This window comes from Astyanax mexicanus, chromosome 2 (genome assembly GCF_023375975.1).
Source record: "Astyanax mexicanus isolate ESR-SI-001 chromosome 2, AstMex3_surface, whole genome shotgun sequence".
Taxonomy (NCBI): Eukaryota; Metazoa; Chordata; class Actinopteri; order Characiformes; family Acestrorhamphidae; genus Astyanax; species Astyanax mexicanus.
This window is the reverse complement of record NC_064409.1, coordinates 12,129,885-12,157,128: the sequence shown is the minus strand read 5'-3', so window position 1 is coordinate 12,157,128 and position 27,244 is coordinate 12,129,885. Positions and strand designations below refer to the sequence as shown.

Sequence of the window (27,244 nt, the reverse complement as noted above, 5' to 3'; positions counted from 1 at the left end):
CTGACTTAAAGGCCTTATCTCGGGATCTCAGCAGCGCATGCACCTCTGCAGTCATCCACGGCTTCTGGTTGGGGCGCCGAACATTTTACAGTAACTTTTTTTTTTATAAAACTGTTTGCTCAGGATATTTTTTAATAAAGCCTAACAGTGTTTAATATGTTTTAGCCCACTTCCCTGATTAATCATATTCTTTGTTTATTTATATTATATTATACACTTTGGCATCGTGTTCACTTTTAGCTGAATGTTCAGTGTTTACTTCCAGTAAAATAGGCTATGCTGGAACTGTCTGGTTTACAGTATGTTTCACGTTTACAATAAGCTGCCAAAAATTTCAGAGGACAGGCTTAACAATGGGCCCTGAAATATCCAGCTGTTCCTCCTGTGGTGAACTGCTGACCTGATAGGCAGTTATTAAAATCTCTATTAAAAATACTGTGTGTTCACACATATTAGAGCAATACAGTCTACTGCCTTAGGATTAAAATCAATACAGCATGATATTGTGTTCAAAATGTATTATTTACTCTGAATGAACACATTATTACAAATATAGAGGCATGTTAATATTCACTTTTAAATATTTTTTGTACAATTTCATTTTTTTGTCTGCAGTGCTGCCTGGTTCATTTGATATATATATATATATATATTTTTTTAAGTTTTCAAATAATTTAAGCATTTCTATTTTTCGATAAGTTATTTATATTGAATTAAAATATCAAGTTATTTAAATGTGTCCAAGAATTCCTTATCCACCCTGTCCTCCTGGTCTAACCCTGCCCCTTTAAGAATTTAAACTTTTTTGGAGTGACATCACAGCCTTCATACTGTTCTAATTTTAAGGAATTGAAGACACCATGTTTAGCTAAGGTAAAATAAGGCTTAAGGTGAATATCAAGGTGATTAAAATACTTAAAAAAAAAAGCAAATCAAAATGTTTGCATGTCTAGATCAATCAGAATTTCATTAAATGCTAAAACTGTCCACCCTGTTGTGCAAAAGTGATTAATCTGAAAAAAAAAAAAAAACGATTTATGTGTAGTCTTAGTCTTAAATCAAGTTCAGAGGACCAAAAGGCACAGTATGCTGGAATTTACCTTTTAAGTGTTGATTTTTTATACTTTTCTTTTCTCTTAAAATTGCTCATTCATTGAAAAGCCTTTTTAGTTGTAAGTTTTGTTTATCAATTAAATTCAGAACGTTATTAGAATGCACAATGATCAACAACTATTAAATGATATAATAACAATGATAAACGTTGTTCAAAAAACATGTAGTTTCATCATGTATCATCACAAGTCTAAACTCTTTAGCTTTTATGTAATAGAGTAATGCCTATTTATGATTAGAGCTGATGAATAAATGATAATAAATGGTAATATAACTAACCTTTGATTAAAGAAAGTCCATTCAACCCTGTGAGACAAATATTTACAGAATATGACCGTAGTAGCTGGTTTATTGTAGGCACAAATTGTAAAGGCATTTGATTATAGGTTTACAAAAATGCCTGGCACTTAATGAGCTGCACACTTTATTACATAATGTTACACAAGAAATCACATTCATTTAACATTTAACTTTTTTCTGGCAAAACTGTTTCCAGGTGAAAACTGATTGACCTTTGGATTACTTAAATACTGTTTTACAATCCTGTGATATTCCAAGAATAACACACTTCAAGCTACTGAAATCAACCCTGTTACCACTGCCTATACACTAAACACCCAATAACATGCATGTAAGCAATTCAACAAAAAGAAAAGCAACTAAAGCAAAAGGTGTTAAAAAAAAGCTTCAGTTTAGGATTTAATTGAGGTTGGTAAATTAATATAGCCTACTGGATGAAAGCAATTACCATGCTTTCAAATCCATTTACAACCAGGATAAATGCCAATGAGCCAGTCATATAATCATTATCAATATAATCAATGCTTACGTAAAGTCTGTGAGGCAAACATTTCAACATGGAAACAGATAACACAAGCTACTGGTCAAATATTAATACATAAATGTTAAAAGGGCTTGATTATAATTTATGAATAAATATTGTTGATGTTATGATAACAAGTATATCTCCACTAGAAAAAAATATTTTTTTTAATTTTCAGAGGAAGTCAGTTGAAGTCATTTTAGTCATTTTTTTAAAGTCCTTTTTAAAGTCTGGAGCATTTGTATTGCTCTGTACATCACAAAATTTTGACACAGAGTAAATCATCAAGTTATGTCAAAAAGTAAAAAAGAAAATGAAGAAATAAAGATACCTTTTTTTCAGCAATGATGATATATACCCCATGTAAAAAGCATTAGGCCAAAATCCATTATTTACATTATTTAGTTACACTGACAGGGTAGTGATTAGTGTTAGTACTGTGTGTTGTGCTGGGACAAGTGATTCAGACACAGCAGTGCTGCTGGAGTTTTTTAAAACACCTTAGTGACACTGCTGGACTAAAAAATAGTACACCAACCAATGACCAACACAAACTGTACAGCAACAGATTCAGAGCTTCTGTCTCTGACTTTACATCTACAAATTGGAGCAGCTAGATAGGATTGTTTAAAAGTGTGGACAGTGAGTGAATACAGTGTTTAAAAACTCCAGCAGCACTGCTGTGTTTGATGCACTTGTACCAGCACATCCAAATAATACCTGCTCTATGTTGATCCTAAACATTGCAGAGAAGGATAAAAGGAGAATAATAAAGTATGCAGAGAAACAGATGGACAAGTTTTGCCAAATACGAGTTCCAATCTTATTTCTTGCCTGTTCTACAAGGGACAAAGACAATTGCTTTTAACCCTGACAATTCTGCTGTTCTGTAGCTAAAAATCAAGTTCATATAAGTTCAAGTTCCCATAGTAATGGCAAGCTGTGAGAACCTCCTCACCTTCCTCCTCCAGTCTGTTACTGACAACCTCAGTGCTGAAGTAGTTAATCCACATTCAGCTAAACTACAGGCTTTCTGGATCCCCACCTCAACCCTCATATTATGCTGAGACTGACCTCACTTCTCTGAACTCTCAGTGCTGTAAGTGTGAGAAAATATTAATCATTTCAAAGTCTGTTTGTTATCCTTTAAAACTTTGTTTTATAAAAGTTTCAATTAATTTATTATGTTATCTAATAATATCCTAGTGAACAGAGAGTATCTATTTATACACTTGCGTCAGGAGACAGCTTGGAAACCTGTATAAGAGGTGTTATCTTCTGAGTACTGGTCAGTGTGTTCATGGCAAGGCATGGTGAATTATCAGATTTTGAGTTAGAGATGAAGAGATATACAGGACATTTAATTTCTTAAGTTTTGCAGGTATTTAACTTTCCTTGATCCACAGTGTCACGTGTGTACTAGTCTGGGAATACATCACAGAAGGATTTACCACCCACAGTTAACAGTGCAGTGGGTGGAATCAGTCATTCATACAAAAAGTAATGGTTGTATAATACTGTGTTTATTTAAAACTTCTACAATGCTCTCCTCAATATTATTTATAGTAGATAAGCAAAGACAAAAACAACCAAATTCACCATTTTTGTTTGGGGCCCAAAAGTGGCAGCCTGTGGCAAACCTAACAATCAAACCCACACTCCTGTCATCACTAACCTGGTGCTTTAACCACTGAATTATCACTGTACTATATCCCATAATAAACATGTATCTACCAATTTCTTTGATGTAGCCAAATTAAAACCTCTGGAATATAATCAAGAGGAAGATGGATGATCACAAGCCATCAAACCAAACTGAACTGCTTGAATTTTTGCACCAGAGTGGGATAAAAGTATTTAAAAGCAGTGTGTAAGACTGGTGGAGGAGAACATGCCAAGATGCATGAAAACTGGGATTAATAACCAGGGTTATCTCACCAAATATTGATGTCTAAACTCATAAAACTTTATGAATATGAACTTGTTTTCTTGCTTTATTTGAGGTCTGAAAACTCTGTATCTGTTTTGTTATTTTTAGCCATTTCTCATTTTCTGCACTTAAATGCTCCAAATGACGATATTTTTATTTGGAATTTAGGAGAAATGTTGTCCGTAGTTTATAGAATAAAACAACAATGTTCATTTTACTCAAACAAATACCTATAAAAAAACAAAATCAAAGAAACTGATCCAGAGCTGTATAAATATGTTGGCTCGGTATGTTCATGGGTTCATGGGAAGGAGAACGGTGAAACAGGTCTAGTATTGTATCAGACAGTTGGTCCCAGTTTGGGCCTAAAAGCCATAATTTGTTTCTAAATTATTTATATTGATCTATTTATCATGACATATTTACACAATTATGAATAGTAATGGATAGATGACATAAATTAAAATAATAAAACAGAAAGAAGTGTTTTGATATGATAGTTATCGTATAAAATGTTCACCTTCCATGATTGTCATGATGAAATAGTGTAAAAATGAAAGGAGGCACTGGGGAGGACTTAAGAATGGGTTAAGAGCCATGAGAAAATATTCAGATTATGTTAATAATAATGTTCATTCAGGATCTGCAATTTTCTTCAATAAGTAATCAATAAAGTCCTGACATTCTATTAATATCAAATAATCAAACATGCAACAATGACGAATTACAGCATTGTAACCTTGAACTTTAGGGCACTCAGGGTGGCTGCGGTCTGTCTGAATGTGAGGTGCCTCTGTAGGAAAGTCACTGCTAGGAGTACAGCCCATTATCAGGGGTTTATCTGGAAGAACAATGGTCAAGGAGATGAAGCCCATAAAGCAGGTATTGGGCCTGCTGTTAATAATTACAGACGAGGGATGAGATTTATGGATGGGAATATTCTGAAAGATCTCAGATTATCTCAGAACTTGCTCTCAGAATGAAGCTGTAGAGAATCGGAGACAGAGCAGAACTGCAGAATTACCGAACACCTGAAACGATAACACAGGACAACTGAAAAATTATTACAGGTAAATACCCAGTCTGGTCACTTTGTAGACAATGAAATGAACAAATATTGTTTTAATCATATTACTGGTATCTATAACACTTTAATAGATTAGTTCTACATTGATGTAACTTTTTAACATTAATACAATATATATATACATTGTTCTAAAACTGCATGTAATACTACAGTATTTTGCTGGATGCGTTTTCTTGGGGCTTCTGAACACACTTTATTGCACCATTTGCTTTGAGAGACTGGACAGGTTCATTAATGATAGGACTAATGTTGTTAAACTCTACCAGAGCAGGTCTGCATCTTTCATTGTGCCAGTTTATTGATGTGATTTGTTTATATTACAGTGTTCAAAAGACTATGAGATTAAAGGGTGAATGGAGACTGATGGTAATTAGAAGCAATTTTGAGGGTCCCTTTCTTCTAAAGGAGGTTCAGCACAGAGCTGTGGAGATAGTAAAGAACGGTGCTGGAGTAAATCATGGACAATATCGATGTATATAGTAATTCTATATAGTATATCCTTAAAATATATACAGAATAAAGGAGTATATATTGGCTTGGCCATATTGTTCTAGAAGAAATTTAATTATTAGTATATAATATTTATCTAAGCACTCTCTTCCACTAAAGAATAGCAGTAATATTCCTGAGTCAAATTGAACTGATGCATGTTTAGCCATCCAAAAGAAGACTTTTTCCGGCGCCGAGTGGTCCAGCGGTCTAAAGCGCTGCCACACTGCTCCCTCTGGGTGGGTAGATGGCGCTCTCTCCCCACATTACTCCTAGAGTGATATCCACAGCACAGGGCGTCTGTGAGCTGATGTACCGGAACCGAGCCACTGCGCTTTCCTCCAAGCGCACTGGCTGCTCGGTAATGCTGCATCAGCAGCAGCTCGAAAAGAAGCGGTGGTTGACTTCACATGTGTCGGAGGAAGCATGTGTTAGTCTTCATCCTCCTGGTGTGTTGGGGCATCACTAGTGATAGGGGGGGTCCTAATGAGTGAGATAATTGGCCGTGTAAATTGGGGAGAAAATGGGAAAAATTAGAAATAAAATTATAAAAAAAAGAAGACTTTTTCCATATGTTTTTTTTCATCTTCTTTAGTTTAAATATTGTAAATTTGATCAATATATAGTGTAATCAATGTGGTTTCTGAAGAAAGCATGAATTATTAATTTTTTTACTACAATCATATTTTGTCATTTAGTTTTAAATAGTAAATAAACTATTTTCATCCTTCCTTACCTTTTATAGCCACAATTTAAAGTTTTACCCCATATGACCCAAACAATGTAATGTAATATGTAATGTTGCATGTAATATTACTAATAATTGTGTATTTCTAATGTTTAAAACAGCTCAAGTTGACCCCCAAAACCAGTGGTTCAGCATGAACAGGTTAATGAACAGTAGTAGTTATTAATCCGAAGGATGTAAATATTTACCTTTACTAAATAACTAAAACAGAACCTCTACAGGATTCTGAAGGTTGTGAAAGCTTTTAGTCTGTGGATTATAAAACCACACTAGACCTTTTTGTACTTAAAACCTCTGTGTGATGTTTAGACACAAAGTCCTGTGCTGCTTACTCACACAGATTAAATTCAGTATAAGAAAATGTTTTAAAAAGCAGACATGGTGGTCCACACCACAGATAACAGTACAGTACAGAAGTGTCATCAGCACGGACTGTCCAGTAATAAAAGTTCTCTCTGGATGCATTTCCAGTTCCAGACCCACTTCATCCCCAACACCACAGAAAGTCTGACCTCAGGAGGCCTGAAGATGAGGACTCCAGTGGACCAGTATGTGGTGTCCAGACCACTCTACACAGAGGACTCGTTTACAGAAAATCATGAGAAAGTGGAGAGGAAACACAAGACCACACTGGACCACGTTAAGCAGTACTTCACGTAAGCCTGAAATGATTGTTTACTCCTCAGATTGTACACGCAAAGCTAATCTCTGATAAACAGAGCTCAGGGAACATCAGCAGGGTAATGTAGAGATGATGTCTTACTGTCACACACACAAGAGATTTACCCACACAGGAAGCTACCACTGTAATTTACTGTAAAATGTTCTCTTGAAAATCACTTTAAAATGACAAAATAGACTAAATGTGTCATGTAATATTCTTAATAAAAGTGCAAATAAGAGGAATACATGAATGAATACATCAGTCTTTTAAAAGTTATTTGCAGGTAATTTTAACAAAACTAACTGTGAAATTAATCAGCTAAAATTAGTAAAATTTTCTGCAATTTCACAAAACATACTGTTGTGATGCGGATATATCACTGTCAAATATTGCAAGTAATAAATATTATTAATTACTGAAAATGTTTTTTTTCTCCTGCTAGAAAATAAGAAAAAATTCTGTCAAAAAAGTAACTGTTTTTCATCATTTTAAAGTATTGTGAAAATGAAGTCATTCCATTATATTTTGTTTGAATTTTGTATTTAATTAGAAAGAAAATACGTGTAGTATTTTTTTTTTTTGTGAAATGTTGTTTAATTATTATTTTGAAGTTGGTTCTAAGTAATCACTACTATGGTGTAAATGAACAACAAAACAGTGTAATTGCAACATTTTAAGCATTTTACAAAATTGCTATTTTCTAGTACCATTTTTTCTTTTTGAAACTGACTGTAAAGTTTTGATAAATATTTTATGTGTGTGTTTGATACAGTTGTGATTCTAAGCGTGTGAAGAATGCAGCATTATCTCTGGTGCCCATTGTTGGATGGATGAAAATGTACAGGGTTAAAGAATGGCTGCTGGGTGATATAGTGTCTGGAGTCAGTACTGGACTGGTGGCTATACTGCAAGGTAAGAAAAACTACCCAACATCAAAATAATCATTTAATTCAGACCTTGGATAAACACATTGCATTATTTATAACATGACTTTATGGATTTTTTAAATATTGTGAAAAAAAAATACTGCAATACTGTTTTTCTAGTATTGATCAGCCCTAGTTATATGGATGGTTCTTTGTAGAATCATGTTTGTCAATGCAAAGTAAAAATTTTGATTTAAAAAATAGTTCACATCATTTAGAGGTTATATGCCATTTTTTCTTAGAACAAACATAATGTTTGAAATTTAAAGTGCGAATTGTATGTGTGTATAATATGAGTGTATATTTTATGAAACTTCAGCGCAAGTGGTTGTTTTTACATACTCTTATCTTTTTGGGATTGGGAAAAGATAATCCTTAAACAGACAAAGTTTAAAGATGTGACTAAACATAAAGCAATGCTTAAGATAACGCCACAGTGATTTATACAAATGAATTACAAACACAAGGTAATAACACAAAGTTATTATTTAAAATAATGTAAAACAACATAATTATTTTTTTAACTAAAAACATGCTGCTTCAAATGTTAAATGGTAAAATTTTAATGAATAAATATTAGGTTTCAAAGTAAGAGGTGAGATAGTGTATCTTTATGATCTACACTTAATGACTTTTCAGATTAGTTTACAGCGCTGTAAGACTCAACACAGCTAATCAGCCGAAGACTGAGTGACAGTAGGGGGTGACTTTGATCTGATATTAGTAGAAATCTAGTTTATATGTTTTTAGATTAAATAAGTTTGAACTGTTTTGTTAACTGTTTGATTTTTTTTTTTTTTAACCTAGGGTTGGCGTACAGTTTACTGGCGTCTCTCCCGGCCTGGTATGGATTATATGCTGCCTTTTTCCCAGTAATCATCTACTTTTTCCTGGGCACGTCTCGACACATTTCTGTGGGTGAGTTCAGGCAATCTGTGGAGTAGTGTGAATGTATAGATAATATAGATATGTAGGGCCAAACGTAATAAAACCCTTAACATACATGATGATGCAGTAGATTTAAATCTCTGTGGGTGCCTGTTGTAGCAGTAAATGTGCAAACCTACAGATAACATTCAACCTAATACTGTACAACATAAAGACTAGAGAGAGGGCAATAAAAACTCTACGTTTACCAATCAAAGATATACCTATTAACTTGGATCAGGTAAAAGCCATGCCATGTGTCATTCAAGGCCAAAGGTCCAATTAGCTGGAGTCCAAGTAACATAAGCATGGTCAGCAGAGGTCACTCTTTTACTTTCTTTAAAGAAATATACTGCAGATCAGTCTGGTGGACAGATGTGTTGCATAGAATAGGCTTAGTTAGTGTAGCAGTGCTCTGCAGAATTGCTTTGGTAATAAGATTGAAATCAGAGCCTGTCTGGACTTCTCTAGGGTCCTAAGCAAATTCTGATTCCTGAATTTGTTTTACAATAACAATAAACAGACGTATACATTAATTTTATGAGTAAACTGTCTTATCATTTTATAATTTAGTAAGAAATATGCTATGCTATGAATATATAAGGCTATGATATTGCCTTGTATGTAAGTAATACAAAATGAATTCCATTTAGTTCAAACTTTAGTATAAATTACTTTTCTGTCTTAAGTATAGATGTAACTAAACAGAGTCTGGATAAGCATTGGCTTGTTTTAAAATGATATAATAGACAGTGCTGGGCAATATAACACTATTTTATTGCATCGACAATATGCTTTAATAAGTATATTAAGGATACCATCAGTGCTTAAACACACCGACCCAAATGTGTGTGTCCAAATATTGCAGTAAATAATGTGTATTGTTAAAATGTCTCACATTTTGACCATATTGCGCACCTATTGCTTATATTGTTTCAACCAAAATGAAAATAGAAAATGAAATATATTGTGATACAAAATTCAGCCCTAATAGGAAGAGTAAAATCACCCATCACATCCATATAATGTCCCAAGACTGTTTATCACAAAGTTTAAATTTAAATTTGTACCAGAGTTTTACTTAACTATGCAGATGTAGAATTTAAGGTGGAATATCTATAACGGTAAGACACCAAGCAGCATTTGAAACTGACTACTTCATTATTTAAGGTGGAACAGGAAAAAAAACAATAAGTAGCTGGTGAACACTATTACAGCCAGAGACTGTAAAAAAGACCAGAGGAGGGAGAAAGACTGTGGAGAGACAGCCTACTCATTTAAATAACCCCGCCCCCTGAGGGCTGCCTCCAACAGAGCTACACACAGTCTATGGTCCCACCCGTACAGTCATTGGTCTTACCCCGGCTAGCTGTAACCCAGCTCTTTTACAATAACCACACCTTTTTGAATAGAGCTGAATAATGTTTAAAAAAAACGAATTCTGTGGGGATATAAAAAATATTGTCAATATAAGCAGAGGTTACACTAGCTGTTGCATTTAAATAATGGATGTAGAATTACAATATATATATAAAAAAAAGTGATTGAAAGTTGTCTGTTTTGCCATTGAAACCTATGGGAATGGGTGGGGTCACGCAGCTTTCTAAAACCAAACCGCAGGTGGCGCCCGAACTGTGGTGGCTTCACTTTTGAGAGACGATGCTCTGTCCAGCTATAGACAGTCTATGGGTGGAATAGAAAATAAAAAGACAGCTTCACTGTTTATTCCCCAGCTTGCAGCTTTTCCCCACCTTAAATAGTGCAGCAGTTTGTTCCAGGCACGCGAAAACGCTAAGTAAGTCCTGTAGTGTAAATATATTGTAGCATTTAAAGTTGAACTGAAACTATGTAGCACTCAGCTTAGCACTTAGAAGTAACTAATTCCCTCTTTTAAAGTGGACTGGAATAGTTTGGAGCCTTCAGAGTGCTTTTCGTTCGTTTGGGTAGTTTAGACGAGTTGTAGACAGTAATAATAAATCAGTGTTTGTTCAATTTTCACTTTTCTGCTTAAAAGTTTGGTTTGTGTATGTTTACTGTGGCACTGTGAAGCTTTTATAGTTGTGGAGAGCTGCTACACCCCTCTAAATACCTTCCTGTGGCTCTGGTTCCTAGCCTTTTTTAACAGTCCTCCTTGTGACTACTGTTCCTGACCTTAATAAAGTTAAATGTGGTTAGTCCTATTAACAGAATGGTGTTATTGCCATGATTAACAATATTATTAACAGTTTAATTAACAGTATAACAAACTGTATGATTAATGATATGATGATACTGCTATGATAAACAGTAACAGGATTTTAGGGACTGGGATTGGAGGCTAATGAAGCGCATGGCCAAAAAACAGTGGTTCTTAGAGTCCATGCAGATTTTTTGGACGTTAAGCGGCTGATTAAATGAGGTAAAATGTTACAAAGTCAGCAGTTTAGTAGCAGCTGCCACCTTTTAAATATTAGCCAGACTGGTTATATATTTGATTATAAGAAAAAACATAACCAATTTCTGGTGGCAAACTGTAATTGTTCAGTTATGGCCACAAATGTCAAAGCTCGTTTAAAAAAAGAGGACCGAATACATATGTATGTGTAAAAATTCTCATTTCTGCTAGCCCATTTATGGACTTTTATGGAATATTAGCAGCTTCTCTTTGTGGACATGTTATCAACTGGTATTGCTAACACTGCTAACATGTGACAGTTCTACCAATGAAACAATGAACATATAGAGTATCTTGAACCAGGGAATGGTCAGTTGTGGTAAAGTCTTTAGCTAGCTGTTTTGGAAATGTTCAAAAACAGCTAATTTGTCTGACATCTTAGGTAAATGTAATGCAACTTGAACATTATTGGCTTTTTAAGTTAAAAAGTAGATATTTTAGAAATATATTTTATATTTATATTTTATGTTTGACATAAAACAATAAAATTTCTAATCAGTCAAGAACAGTAATGCTGACCCTACACCAAACGATTTTCAAGCAATTTCACTGTCACAGACAAATTTCCAGTGTCGGGATAAAATCATGAGAGTCTAGTTGCGGTCGCGTCATCTTAATCATTCAGCAGTTAAATAGAATAAATAATAATAATAATAAAAATATCTCAGAAAGAATCTAGTTGCCATGCAAGAGCCCCAGTCTTTGCAGAATCTTAGACTGTGACTAATCTAGGACTACAAATTCCGTGACTTGATTTTCTGAAATCTTCTATTGTATGGTTAGCATAGTCTTCAGTGGACACAGCTTCATTAAAACTGGACAGTTGAAGAACAAGTAGAAAAAACATAGCCTGACATAATGAACCTGGATATTTGATGAAGTACACAGACTACAGAGACTTTACAGTCTGAATTTGGCTGAAACAACTTCAATCCTTAGACCCAACATGAAGGTGTAACAGTGTGGGTAATGTTTTTTTTTTGGCACACTTTGTGCCATTAAAACCAGTCAGTCATTTCTTAATGTTTTTAATTAATCCAGTGGCCATAACTCTGACCATAATGGCAACAAATATACTCAGCTTCTAATGGAGATAAACTTATTATTATACACTGCTTGTTTTTGTTCCAGGAGCCTTTCCTGTTCTGAGTTTGATGGTAGGGGCGGTGGTAACCAGAATGGTTCCTGATGGAGGGCCTACAGTCAACATCACAGGTTTAGAGGGGCTGTCTATTGATGATCAGAGAGCCATGGTGTCTGCCTCACTGACCTTCCTCATTGGCATTTTCCAGGTACGCACACGCTAATACAGTGCGGTACTGAAATTATTCATTGATCTACTTTAATTTGAAACCATTGCTGATATTGATGCTTTATACCGTAAGAGAAGTAATGCTAATAGAATATAACTATTAATGAACCTATAGGTACCATCTGTCTAATTCCTGATGTGTACAAGAGGGATATAAACTCCCCAGCATTTAACTGTGTGTGAACAGTAGAACAGCAGTGTTCTCTGACATGATGGTGCTCCAATCAGAACTTCTGGATGTGTTAGGAAGGCATCTAACAGCCTGACCCCACTAACACCTGATTTAATACTGATTTAATAACAAAAATGGATGTTTAATGTGGTAAACTCCTCTGCTCTCTCGCTCAGCTGGGCATGGGACTGCTGCAGGTCGGCTTCGTCGTTATTTACCTGTCAGACACTCTAGTGTCCGGATTCACCACGGCTGCTGCAGTTCACATCCTGATCTCTCAGCTGAAGTTTATATTCGGGCTGAGTGTACCAGGTTTCAGCGGACCACTCGCCATTATATACGTAAGTCCAACTGGAAATTAGTCATTTATTCACTACTGCTCCCCAGGTTGGATTTACATGGCTTTATTAACCAATATCTTCCTGATAATTGTATATTGACATTAAAATGTCAGATGCATGTTCTTAAACCACAAGATTCATATACAGCAAATTTGCCAGTGTTAAGTCATCCCTATTTGTGTTAAAATGAACACTGTAATAATTGACATAACACTGGCAAATTTGCTGTGTATGCCATCCTTTATAAAAAATAATATATTTTAATATAACAATAGTCTATAGCAACTATATACATCATAAAAAGTATATATCTTGAGGTTTTGCCTCTAATAGATATTTCAGTATACTATAAACATTATTTGGGTTTTTATGGTAAAAATGTATTTTTTTCATTATCACTGAGATCAAAAGATCTGTGATGACATCATTAATAACAGCATACTCAAACTGCATTACCTGTGTGAAGCAAGAGAGGGAGCTCTTCACACAGGTGACTTACATGACACAACAATTATTATGTAGGATCCTTTTATTCTTGTGGATTTTTTAATAGCAGAATATATATCACAAACAAGTTGCAATATTAGTTTTTTTTTCAATATTTAATCAAAACATAACATTAAATTAAGCACAATGTAACATGTTTTAAGTGTTTAATCAGAAGATCAGCATTCACAAATATACTTAAAATGCATTATATGACATATGACCAGTATAGGTAGTAAATAGTATTAGTAATGATTTTGTATAAATTAATTGTTCCAAATAGCATTACTTAATACAGGCCAATTTACAATTTAATTTAATTACAATTTAATTTTCCTTTTTTTGAGGGCTTATAAAAATAAACCCTATTGTTTGCAGAAATGTAAAATTCCAATTCCAAATCACACATAATATATATAATATACCTAATGTTTTCATTCATATAAAAGCAAGAATATGTAATATAATATAAGGTGATATTAAAAAGTGTGTCTAAACCATTGTTCTTCACAATTATTTCATATTTACAGTGTATATAACATACATATATACAATAATGTGATTCCAAACTTTTGAACAATATTATTTTTTGATCCATTCTTCATATCAATTATAACAGGCATCATTTTATGCCTGTTATGCCTGTTATAACAGGCATTTTTTTGATAAAATACAATAATATCGATTTTTTCTAGATTGCTTCCTTGTACCTCTCTGTCTTCCCCAGTGTTTCATAAAGTATGTCAAAACACAACACAGATATCTTATCTTCTTCAGCACTAAAATAGGACATTAGACTTGCGTCAGAGGGCTGGTGTTAATACTCTCACACCACTCTCTGATCTGTTTTCCTGTCAGATTACTAAACGTCCTGCTGTCACCTCCCTTATAACACATTTATAACAAATAACAGAGTAATAAAAGCTTCCCAAAGTCCCATAAAAAAAAAAACCCTTTAAGTTCATGTGCATGATTGTGTATGAGTGTGAAGAACCTTTACATTAAATGTAAGTCTTAAGGGCTCTTCATGAAATCATTTTTTTTTTAAATATGTGAGTGATACGATTATGATTTTAGCAAAAAAAAAAAAGGTATACTATACTACAGATATACTAACAAACTACCAAAATAGTAACACAGCCACAGTAGCTACAGTAGCCAGCTTACAATTACAGGGTAATAGTTAACATTCTGTAGTTTGTCTAGTTTGGAGCGTTATGTGAGAAATTTAATGATAATAATGTGATATACTTGTAATGTATATTGTATAATGTTACATGTTAAACTACCTGAAACCTTTTAAGAACGCTGCAAAAAGTTATTTGAATGTCCTCTGTTAGATGCTCATCCTTATACAGCACCGTTCAGTTTTTGTGTCTAGTTACCATCATGCTATCCATGAGGTCCTGTGTAAAGTGTTGCATTACCAATTTAATTACAATATACAGTATAAAAGTATATATAAATATCATGTCATAATATATGAGAAGTGACAACAATAAGACAACATAATTTAACTTTACTTTCTTCACCTCAGATCCTGGAGAGTATCTTCACCCAGATCACCTCCACAAACATCCATGATCTGGTTACTGCTATTGTGGTGATGGTGGTGGTGTTCGCAGTGAAGGAGATCAATGAAAGATTCAAGTCAAAGCTTCCGGTGCCCATCCCCATCGAGGTCATCATGGTGAGTGTGGGTGGTGAATCGGCACACAAAAGGTTGTAAAGGCTGTAACAATTAATCACTAGTGGTTAATAATTCAGAATAATAAACATTAACCTTTTCATGTCTGTCTGCTAGCTACCATACCCTAATACACAGACATTTACAAAAAAGCGTTGAGAAAAACAACGGCCCTTTCCAAAAAGCGTTGAGAAAAACAACGGCCCTTTTCAAAAAGCATTGAGAAAAACAACAACCCTTTCTAAAAAAGCGTTGAGAAAAACAACAGTCTTTTCCAAAAAGCGTTGAGAAAAACATCGGCCCTTTTTAAAAAGTGTTGAGAAAAACAACAGCCTTTCCAAAAAGCGTTGAGAAAAACAACGGCATTTTCCAAAAAGCGTTGAGAAAAACAACGGCCCTTTCCAAAAAGCGTTGAGAAAAACAACGGCACTTTGCAAAAAGTGTTGAGAAAAACAACAGCCCTTTTCAAAAAGCGTTGAGAAAAACAACGGCCCTTTTCAAAAAGCATTGAGAAAAACAACGGCCATGTCTAAAAAGCGTTAGGAAAAACAATGGCCCTTTCTAAAAAAGCATTGAGAAAAACAACGGCCCTTTCCAAGAAGCGTTGAGAAAAACAACGGCCCTTTCTAAAAAGCATTGAGAAAAACAACGGCCCTTTCTAAAAAAGAGTTGAGAAAAACAACGGCCCTTTTTAAAATACAAATCACTGTAGAAAGTGCAGTTTCCCTTTGCTTTTATTGGTCCAGTTTTTATTGTCCAATAGATATCAGTTTTAAAAGGTTGTTCTGCTATATTGTAAGAAGATGGGGACAGTTTTGGCTACAGTGGAGTGTAGTGGAGTTGTATTATAATTGACTAACTTACTATTTAAACATATTGTTTTTGATCTTGCTGTGCTCTACTGTTGGTTGCAGTCAAAGATGTTTGTTCTTAGAGAAGGGGACATTTATACCAAATGAAAGTAGGCAAATTTGCTTAATTTCTATGTAACACATTTGAATTTCATTTAAATTCACTTATTTAGTTATAGCAAATGTTGCCACAAAGGAAATGTACATAGATACAGGTTCCAACATCTCTTCAGTAATTACAGCAAAAAGAAAAATCCCCTTAAATCATATAATGGAACCACCCTGTCCATGCTTTTCTACAGTCACTGTATGAAACACACTCTATAACTTAATTTCACAATTTTACTGCTTTTACAGACCATCATAGCATGCGGTGTCTCCTATGCTTTCAATTTCAAAGACAATCACGGAGTGGATGTTGTAGGATTAATACCAGACAGGTAAGAACAAGAAGATCCTGAAGGTTTCATATCATTATCTATTATTTGTTTAATGAAATTTTCTATAATGTTTTAAGGAGAGAAATAACACACATTCTTCTTTCGTTAGTTTTGAGACGCCCGTGGCTCCTAATATTGAGGTCTTTAAAGAGACAGCAGTGGATGCGTTCCCCATGGCCATAGTGGGATTTGCTATTTCTTTCGCTGTTGCTAAAGTCTACGCTGTCAAACATGACTATGTCATCGATGGAAACCAGGTGAGCTTCATTATGACATGATGTACAGTAATAGTTATAGTTTATGCAGCATAATTTCCTGATTTCATGAAAATGTTTTCAAATTTCAAAATGTGGGCCTACTGTTCACTCCATATATGGTAACAAAACTGCAATCACAGTCTGTTTTTAATTCCTTAATGGTTGTAAGTTCACAACTATTATGTAGCCAATCGGAAAATAAAAAGTTTTTTTGTCATTTGTGATTAGGACTATATGTCTAAAGTCTTTAGCAAAATTGCTGGGTAAAATATTACGTATAAAACTGGCCGAAATCTGAATAAAAAAATCTCAGACTCCATAGAAAAGCTGAATTTATGTATAGGGCTAGAAACAGTACATGCCACTGATTTGTCAGATTTATTTCTAATTAAATCTTATCACATTGCAAAAAAACATAAAAAAACTACTAGTCAGCCAGAATCACTTTTAATAACGGATGACATATTACCATAACCATATGAGTAATAGTAAAATATTATTATAATATCAACTAGATACAGCTTGTTTCTTGTAATTGGACACTAATGCATATGTGTGTAAATGCTTCTTTAATGGAAATGACACAACTAAAGATAGGCACAAAATGAATTTCTTAATAATTTTCTTGTCTTTACAGGAGCTTATTGCTTTTGGGGTGAGTAACATCTTTGGTGGAGCTTTCAAATCACTGGCATCCAGCACAGCTCTATCCAGAAGTGCAGTGCAGGAGAGCACTGGAGGCAAAACACAGGTACAGTCCTCCAAAATGGGGAATTATTTCCAACAAAAGTGCAATATTGTAATTTTGACTACATTTAAATTCGTCAGTGTTTTTCAGTGTTTCAAAATGTAATGGTTGACCAGTAGTGAGCTTCAAATAATGTGGAATAAATATTTTCTTCTATTGAAAATTAAGTAAATATTTTCATCATTCTGTGTACAAACAGTGTATACACCATGTTCAAAATGATTATGCACATGGCATTTTTGTTTGTTTTTCTTAAACAGTCAGTTTGTTACATTTTTTTTATCCTCAACAATTATTATTATATGACAAAGTGAAAGTTATAGTTCACAATCCAAGTCAAAGGTTCTGCTTTTTAAACACGCTATATTGCACAATATTGATGGCTCATTACATTTAAGAGAATTTAATATGTAGCCTATCCTTGAACCCTATTCAACCAAACAGTTTATTTAACCAGCTCCATCAAAAAGTAACCAGAATTTAATGAAACCACTGTCATTTTCCAGATTGCTGGCATTCTCTCTGCCATCATTGTCCTCATCGTGACCTTGGCTATAGGATTCCTGCTGGAGCCACTGCCAAAGGTAAGGTTAAACTATTGTTTTTGAGGTTCACAGGGATGATAAAACCTGATCTGCACATACCCTTTGTATGCAGTCTGCAGAACCTACAGAGTATTATAAAACAGCACTGATGCATGAATAGTTTTAGTAAACTCTAGTATGACTCTAACTAATGATGTGTTGTGTTTGCAGTCTGTTCTGGGTGCAGTGGTCATAGTGAATCTGAAGGGGATGCTGATGCAGATGCGTGAAGTCCCTTACCTGTGGAAGAAGGATCGTTTGGACTGCGTAAGAACCCTTCATGTTTTCTTTTCCTCTGAAACTAAGTAAACTACTCAATAACTGACATGCCAAAAGTCATGATATAGCATCATATAAATTGATCAGTTGTACATGTAGCTTGCCATCAGCTGCCGGAGCCCTGAGAGAGCACAATTGGTCCTGCTCTCTCTGGATGGGTAGATTGTGGTCTCCCCCCACATCACTCCTAGGGTGATGTCACTCAGCACAAGGTGTCTGTGAGCTGCTGTATCGAAACCGAGTCGCTGCGCGTTGTGATGCTACTCGGTAATGCTGCATCAGCCACATTTCGAAAAGAAGCGGTGGCTGACTTTACATGTGTCAGAGGAGACATGTGTGCTAGGCTTCACCCTTCTGGTGTTGGGGAATCACTAATTGTCCTTGTAAATTGGGGCGAAAAAAGGGAAAAAATTAGAAATGGGAATAATTGTGAGAGATTTGTCCATGCAATCAAACACAGCAACTCTAGCAGAAATCACATCCACATTCAGTGCAGGAGATTGCAGCATTTATTAGCTTCCAAAAGTCATGGGACACAATATTAGTTCATATCCAACAGATTTTTTTGGAATGTCAGTGTATTTGGTTAATAATGAACAAAAATAAATAATGAAGCATTAAATATATGATGTTAAATGTTAGAAATGGCCATTTTCTCCCTGTAGATTATCTGGATAGTAACCTTTCTGGCTTCCATCTTTCTGGGGCTGGATCTGGGGTTGGCTGTGGGGCTCGGAGTGGAGCTGCTTGCTGTGGTCTTCCGCACCCAGTTGTGAGTATTAATAAAATGCAGTTCACTGACCAATAAAATTATACCAAGAATGACAGCAAAACCTAACAACATGAACCAAGTCTATTGTAAGACTTTGGGTATTTGTTATGGAGGTGCGATTCAGAGAAGTTAAACACCACACTGTAGATTAGATTCGACTTATTTACATTAAATTTTATTGTCAATGAGAAAGTATAAGTAAAAATGAATGAAATGCCAGCAGTCTAATAAAGAAGTGCAAAGTAGCGTATATAACATATAAATAAATAAATGTAAAATGGATAAAACCAAGGTGGCACAATGCCAGTGTTTCTCCAGATTCAGTACAAATTGTGATATGTGTATTTATCAGAATATATATATATATATATATATATATATACATACATATATATATATATATATATATATATATATATATATATATATATATATATATATAAAACTAACAATAAAAAGATTTAGTCAGTTATATACAGTAGGTATACAATGTTATCTGTTTCTGGCTGAAGTAAAACCATTTACATGCATTTGATTTAAAACAATTTTAAGGAAAAGAAGAATAAATTACAATATTACTATAATACATTATATAAGACATGGTTAGCTGACCTAGGAGAAAAACTAAGTGCAGAATACAGCATCTTCAACAGTGTAATATTTACTGGACCTGTGCCAAGTTGGTTTAGTTATTCACAGACATGTTTTTTTACTCCCCAGCCCACGGTGCTCTGTCCTGGCAAACATATCTGGCACAGACATTTACAGAGATCGTAAGGACTACATTAATGTGAGTAAATGATTACCACAGCTTTTGCATAATTCTTTCACCCAATTCTGAGTAAAAATGCTTCAGTGTGGGAAAACATTCTCTAAAAAACATTTTCTTTAAGAACACAAAATCAGTTCAGTACTTAAAAAGAGCCTTAATATACAGTAATAATAAGTGTGGAGTAAAAAGAAAGTGTGGATATGTGCATCATGCACAGCTTTGTGTAAACTAATAAATGATTTTAAGCTTTTTCTTTATCATTTCAATCTTTACACAGATATATGAACCAGAAGGGGTGAAGATTTTCAGAATTCCGGCACCAATCTTCTTCGCAAATATTGATTTCTTCAGAGGCAAACTGCTCGATGCTGTAAGTTTAGTGACTACTCTCTCACTTATACTCTTCTTCTTTTTCAGGCTGTTGTTACAATGGGGAACAAGTTATGCTACACTCTTTAAAAAAATGTGTTACAAAGGGTTAATTAAGTAATGTCATAAAGGAACCAATGTGTGTGTAAATGTAAGAATGCGTGTAAAGAACATTTAAATTTGTACTGAAATTTCACATCTTCTTAAAACCTTTAAAAGTTGCTTTATACACATTTCTTTACCAGGAAATTAGTGACAGTTCTATAGCTCTCAGCTCATCCAGAAAAGTGTGTCCTCCAAGTGGCTCTACGCATGAAAAACACTTCCAAACTGTAGGGGGAGCCAAGGAGCACGAAATACCAGTAGTGTTGCTTTATAGAACCATTTATAGCACCTTTTAAGTGCACATAAGGTAATGATCTTTAAATAGTAGTAAATGCTTAATTGTGTTATTATTGAAAGTAAGAGTTAAACATTGACCAATTCATTAATACAATAGCAGGAAAGGAGGAAACAAGAATGAGGAAAACTTTAAAACCAATCACAAAATCAGGAACTAGGAAATTCTTAAAAAATAAGACTTGAAATGAAATATTGTGTATTGTGCAATAAGGAATTTCACGACTGTGTTATTTACATTCCTGTGGTTGGCAGATTTAGGACATATCATTGCCCACATTTTGTGCCCACAGTGAGCATCCATTTAAACAACCTGTCCAGCTTAGTTATCTGGTGCGGAATCTTCCAGTCTGTCTCAACATCCAGTGCTGCACCCAGTCTGGTCGATATCCCTCACATACAGACATAAATACTACATTCCAACAAGCCTAAAAAAGATTTCTTCCTTACAACTTGGAAACAACTGTGTTTTTAGCAATACAGGGAACTACACTACAGAATATACAGGAATTACTGTCAACACAGTACACTCTGGAAATATGGAAATAACAACAGTAGGTACATTTGATGACAATAACTAGAGCCTCGGTCTAGAATTCATTAAAATATGACACTAGCCACAGAGGAATAAAACTTTTTAAATAGACATTAACAGTGCTGTTCTGGTGTCATAGTCACAATTCATTTCTTGTAATTTTTTAAGTTCCTTAAATCATTTACTCTTTATTGTGGATCTACATGGTAAGATTTTCCATGGTGGAGCATCACGCGCTCTTGGCTCTTGACTATTAACCAACATTTGTTGACATGATACAAATATAGACGGGCATACCTTTTCATTTGGTTCCTTTATCTCTATTTAATTTGAACCAGTGGTGCAACGGTTACATGTTACTAATACAACACAACCAATTAACTGATTGCACTGCAAACATTAGAAAAAAAGTATAAAAAGGTTTCTAAAATAAGCAGTTTTACAATCTCTAAATTCTTGAATTAAGACTTCCCAGATTTTCTATCTTTAATTTGGACACAAGAATCAGAATAACTTGACTGGTGACTTATCTTTTTCTAACTGAGGCTGATTGTAAAGATAATTGTTCCTAAAATAAACAAATTAATCTTACATTTATAATGCTTGCTAAGACAAACATTCTTATAAAAAATAAATAAATGAAATGTATTGCTTTGAAATGAGAAAATTTCACTTGCTAATATTTAGTTTTTTTGTAGTGTAGCTATTCTACCATGTGCAATTCAAAGACAACAGCAATGTAAATGACAGGCTGCAATACAATTAAGTTTTGTATGCTATTTGAAACATATATCACAGATTATTGTACAGTAAAAGGCAGCAAAGCAGACTCCCTCATTTAGTAGCATCAGCATTAGAAATGTTAGAAAAGTATCAACAATATGCAACATAAAAAACAAACTTCTGTACAATAAATAATGGCAATATTTGGCTAATTAGCAAAATCAGGATGTGCAGAAATCAGAGTAATGGCATGCTGAGCTTATTTGCTAGATCCAGACAACCAGATGAACTGTAATCTTTAGTTTTATTCTCTCTGAATTTTGCATATGAGAAGACTGAACAAGATATACGACCATCAGATAGTGAAATTGTGATAGTCAAGTCAAATAAATGAAATTATATGCTATACGCTATATCTACCAATTTATGGATCGTTCTGCACTTTCCTATTTATTTGCTTACACAAAATAAGCTAAACCCAACACTGACAATAATCACATTTAAACTAATCACTCAGTGACCTATTATTAGTGACATTAACACCAATTGTCAGCCTTTAAATGCAGCATCACTACCTAGTGAGTGGACAGTGGACACAGGCAACAAATGCAACTCATTCTGAAGCACATTATTCAATAAATGTACCACAAATATTTGTTGTCACAATTTTGTGACATTATTAATGCAGAAAATACTACTAAATTGTTTTATAATGTGTGCTTACAGAGACTTACAGGATTACAGCTGACCAGCACCAGTGATATAAACAATGCACAGGTTGCACCTTTCCAGTGTGTGAACAATTAATGATAAAAGTTCCACAAAAGTAGCCATATTAAATCTATAGAAAGTTTTGTAATGACAAAAATGCTCAATTACATACTATATTTTCTATATGCTTTATAACAGGTGGGCTTCAACCCTCTGAGAATTCTGAGGAAGAGAAATAAGGCCCTGAGGAAGATCAGGAAGCTGATAAAGAAGGGGGAACTATCGGTCACTATTGTAAGTCCACTTACACTTACACACAGCAGGGTGTTGCTCTCTGAGTTTGAACCTTGATTCTCTTTAATTTAACCTTCACTGGCTCTTATCAGGCAATCTAATCTCACATCTATAACACTTTAAACAACTAGCCTACTTCACACTTAACCTGTCTTTTATATCAGAAGATTAGGCTCCTAATCTTCTATCTTTTGTAGTCTACAGACACAAATGGCGAAATTCAGTTAAATGATGAAATTCTGGTTTTGCAAAGATTTCTTTTAGTACTTTTAGTCTGATAATTCACATTTTCAATGATAAAATTTAATTTAATGTACTTGTTTTAATCTTGCCAAAATTAATCAATGTCCTGATCATCTTCATCCACTTTATCGACAGAAAGGGCTGCAGGTCACAGGATCTTATCCTATTGAGGAGTCTGAAGATGAGACCAACACTGAGGAGTTAGATCAGCCAGTGGACTTCTCAGACCTTCCTGTTCAGGTGAACTGGAGAGCTGAGCTTCCTGCCAACATCTCCGTTCCTCCAGTGGACATCCACAGCCTTGTGCTGGACTTCTCTGCTGTCTCCTTCATCGACATCTCAGCTCTGAAGGGACTTAAAACTGTAGGTTAAATTTTGTTTTTAATAATGATCTAAACCAGTAATGTAATATTATAATAACATAAATCATAGCCTTGTTTTTGGTGTGTTGTAGTGTCTGCTTCATTGTTTGTTTGAATTGGTAACAACCCAAACAGTCAGTATGGTGAAAGGGATTTGTTGCGTCTTATAAATGATATAATATTGTGTAATATCATTTACAGGCTTTAAAGGAGTTCATCCGTATTGATGTTGAGATCTACATCGTGGCCTGTGACCGTAAGTGTAAATTCTTATCATCACATCTAAACTGCCACAATCATGTTGCCAATGTGATAAAAAGAGTAAATATTATCTCTCGCTAACCTTTGAAATGTCATTTCCAGCATACATCATTGAGAAACTGAAAAGCTGCAGTTTCTTTGATCATGAGATTAAGACATCCATCTTCTTCGTGACTCTCCACGATGCAATGCTGCACATTCTCGAGCGACATCCCCCTCTGAGTGTGAGCGAAAAGGTATCAGGATCAAGGACATTTTCACCACCTCCCTACTCAATCAGACTAGCTTACAATGCAACTAAAAAAACACTTTGCCAAATTGTAAATTTAATGTGTAATGTGTTTTACAGTATAACTTAATGTATGATATTTGTTTGAGGCTCTTATACAGATCAGCTTACATTTGAATCATGTTGCTCAATTAAGTACATTTAGACAGTCTTGCCCAAGAACTCTTACTGATGTAATGTTGTGTGGTGTGCTTCCCCAGCCAAATTGTTATCCATTTTACCAACACACCTAACGATTGTCCCATCTGTGTCCTTACAGGTCTACAACAACTACCCTGACAAGATGCCTAATAGCAGTAGCAACTTGCGCAGCAGAGAAAAAATAGTAAGTAAAGTCGATTATTTATGTCTATGTGTAGTTTCTTATTTACCATAGCCTTAATGTTGATCTATCCAGACTACTTATAATTTTCTTTTTGTGAAGAAAAATACATTTTAAGCCAAGGAGCATTTTAAGTTTGAGTTTTTTGCTTAAAATTTTATCCTCAAAAGTTTTAAAGCTAAAATGTTTTTTCACCAAAAAAACCTTCAAAACCATGCTCCACTGTTGAGGCTTCACTAATAAAAGAGAATAGCATCTCTATTACTGCTAAGTGCACTGTGTAACTTTGGGGAAACAGGCAGGAAAACTCTTTTGAGTATGTTACCTGAGTCATATTTGTCTACCATCTCAGTATTACTGTTTATTGTTCAGTGACAATTATGTATCTGTCCGCTTGTCCTGAAATGCATGTATAATTCATGTGGCTCAAACTGTGAATTTCCCTTTAAGACTGTTCTTAAATTATTGACTTCCCAAAGAATTTGGATACAACTTTAATCCACCTCACCTGATCTAAAAATTAGTTTTTAAATGGCTGAAAAGGGTGTGCGAGATTTAAGTTAAACTGAAATCTGTGAGAAGGTAATTTTTTAGGAGGAGCATGGATACTATTATCATATGCCAAAAAAAATACTTCTATTTGTTCTATTGTAACATTACCCATGTTTTCACTGACTATCAAGTTAAAGTGCACACAGTAAAATTAACACTTGATGCTCAACAGCTTATTTCCACAAAATCATTATTTTTTGTAATTAAAATTATTCATGTATTGGCTCCAAGTTGTGTTTGCCGAGTTCCCATTTCTGCTTTCTTACACAACCCTACTCCTGTACCTTATACTTCCCTGTAATCTACTGTTATAAGGAAATGTTATTTTTATATATCAGATCTGTTGGAGCGCTTTCAAATGCTAAAGTCTGCAGAGATTAATAATAGCTTAAAGTTCTGCAGCATGTTAAAAATCATTTTAACATCTATTGAAATAATTAAAATATTCTAAATGTACATATTTAGATTGATTTTCTATTACAGTTGTTTGTTTGCTAAAGTTTAATTATGGTTTCTGCATTTGCAAAAGAACACATTTGTGGGAGGAGCATAGACTTACTTTATTTCTTTTAAGAACATGCACATAAACATGTTTTTCTCTACAGGGCAAGGAGCCAGAGACCAAGTTTTAACGGATGTTGTATCAAAGTCTTCCAAGTTTGCTGAAAACCATTACATGGTGTCTGATGCTGGACCCTGTGAAGCTGCAGAAAATATTAATTTAATAACTTTTTGTTAAATCAATCATTTGTACATTTTTAAATGTATTGGGATAAATTGGTTCTTAGAGAGTGGCATGTTTTACAGATGAAGACAGTGAAGACACAGTCAATCCAATAGACAATCTTTAGTCTCTAGACTGCTGAAAAACAAATGTAGATACATACACTGCCATTTTTGTATATGTAAATATATGTAGTATAGTATTGGCATTAAATATGTGTGCATATTGTTGCTATTTAAATAAATGAATTTCCAACACTTAAAATATAAATCTTTTCCTGTTTGGACAAAACCCAAAAAGGCATTTGGGAGTCATTAGAGTCAGTATGATGTTCCTTATTTTCCTTATTGTCTTTATTGGAAGGTACATTCTTCAACTAAATGGAAACAAATCAAATTATTGTCAAGGAAACTTCAAATGAAATAATCAGGACTGAAACATACGCTGTTCCACTGAAGCAGTGAACAGAAGGAGGAGGAAGTTTGGGAGACAAGTTGTACTAATGACCCTTTTTACTGAGTTTGAGAATTGTATATCCAAGTATATTTCCTATTTTTCTAAACCGCTGCAGCAGGAAATAAATAATGCATTCATAGTTGAGTTGGAATACAATAGAATACTTCATTTTAGAAAACTACATTTGGAGTTTGTACTAAAAAGGAAACTGACCCACACCTCAATAACTAAAACAATAAAAACCATTAGTGTATGATAAAAAAGATCATGGTAACCAGAAATGACAAGATTTACAAATTATGTTGCTATGTAAATAATAGAAGATGGTACAAAGCAGAGTTAGTCTAGAAAAACTACAGTTTAATTAGATTAAGTTAATCTATAAAACTATATAAAGTATCCCTGTAATGTTTTATTGTAAAATAATTTATGTCCTGCTCTCCCCCACAGACACTTTTAGGAAGGTTTAGCAGAATCTGTGATTTAAGTTTAAAACATGCATAAATACAGCCCTGGAAAAAAATGAAGAGACCACTTCAGTTTCTGAATCAGTTGCTCCGATTTTGCTATTTATAGGTATATGTTTGAGTAAAATGAACATTTTTGTTTTATTCTATAAACAACATTTCAATATATTGCCATTTAGAGCATTTATTTGCAGAAAATGAGAAATTGCTGAAATAATAAAAAAGAAGAAGAGCTTTCATAAAGTTTTAAAAGTTCATAAATCAATATTTGGTGGAATAACCCTGGTTTTTAATCACAGTTTTCATGCATCTTGGCATGTTCTCCTCCACCAGTCTTACACACTGCTTTTGGATAACTTTATGCCACTCCTGGTGCAAAAATTCAAGCAGTTCAGATGGCTTACGATCATCCATCTGCCTCTTGATTATATTCTCTTAATTGTTCAGAGCTGTATGATCATCATGAAAGAGTCATCAGAGTATTCAGAGTATTCTGTTGCATCCTGGACATATTAACTACCTTTTGGGCCACAAACAGGGAATGCACATGTACAAAAAGGGGTTCAAAACTGTTCAGGAGTCAGTGTCAGGTGAAACATATTATTGGTAGAGGGAAGAGTGGATTGAATTAAATACCAGCAAATTCTGCAAACATCCTCCTGTCTGTAGCTACAAATCTGAATATGAGAATGGGA

The 27,244-nt window shown here is 34.3% G+C and overlaps 1 protein-coding gene across 3 annotated transcripts in view; it reads left to right on the top strand.

Annotated features, from left to right (window-relative positions):
- The window catches only part of slc26a3.2 (solute carrier family 26 member 3, tandem duplicate 2), a 28,868-nt gene extending 2,957 nt beyond the window's left edge, over window positions 1-25,911 (top strand). The window contains exons 1-21 of one of the 3 annotated variants that reach the window (XM_049473352.1): window positions 4,553-4,936; window positions 6,662-6,846; window positions 7,627-7,766; window positions 8,588-8,698; window positions 12,273-12,433; window positions 12,802-12,966; window positions 14,990-15,142; window positions 16,348-16,430; window positions 16,540-16,687; window positions 17,325-17,438; window positions 17,942-18,019; window positions 18,191-18,286; window positions 18,964-19,070; window positions 19,791-19,860; window positions 20,120-20,212; window positions 22,778-22,873; window positions 23,252-23,479; window positions 23,680-23,734; window positions 23,842-23,975; window positions 24,288-24,353; window positions 25,508-25,910. In XM_049473352.1, coding sequence (XP_049329309.1) covers window positions 6,719-6,846; window positions 7,627-7,766; window positions 8,588-8,698; window positions 12,273-12,433; window positions 12,802-12,966; window positions 14,990-15,142; window positions 16,348-16,430; window positions 16,540-16,687; window positions 17,325-17,438; window positions 17,942-18,019; window positions 18,191-18,286; window positions 18,964-19,070; window positions 19,791-19,860; window positions 20,120-20,212; window positions 22,778-22,873; window positions 23,252-23,479; window positions 23,680-23,734; window positions 23,842-23,975; window positions 24,288-24,353; window positions 25,508-25,534 — 2,253 coding nt within the window. In that variant the 5' untranslated portion in view covers window positions 4,553-4,936; window positions 6,662-6,718 and the 3' untranslated portion in view covers window positions 25,535-25,910. Of the gene's footprint in view, window positions 1-4,552; window positions 4,937-6,201; window positions 6,847-7,626; window positions 7,767-8,587; window positions 8,699-12,272; window positions 12,434-12,801; window positions 12,967-14,989; window positions 15,143-16,347; window positions 16,431-16,539; window positions 16,688-17,324; window positions 17,439-17,941; window positions 18,020-18,190; window positions 18,287-18,963; window positions 19,071-19,790; window positions 19,861-20,119; window positions 20,213-22,777; window positions 22,874-23,251; window positions 23,480-23,679; window positions 23,735-23,841; window positions 23,976-24,287; window positions 24,354-25,507 lie in introns of those variants that run through there. The other 2 variants (XM_049473351.1, XM_049473350.1) reach the window with 2 other exon arrangements.
- Window positions 25,912-27,244: the final 1,333 nt, after the last annotated feature.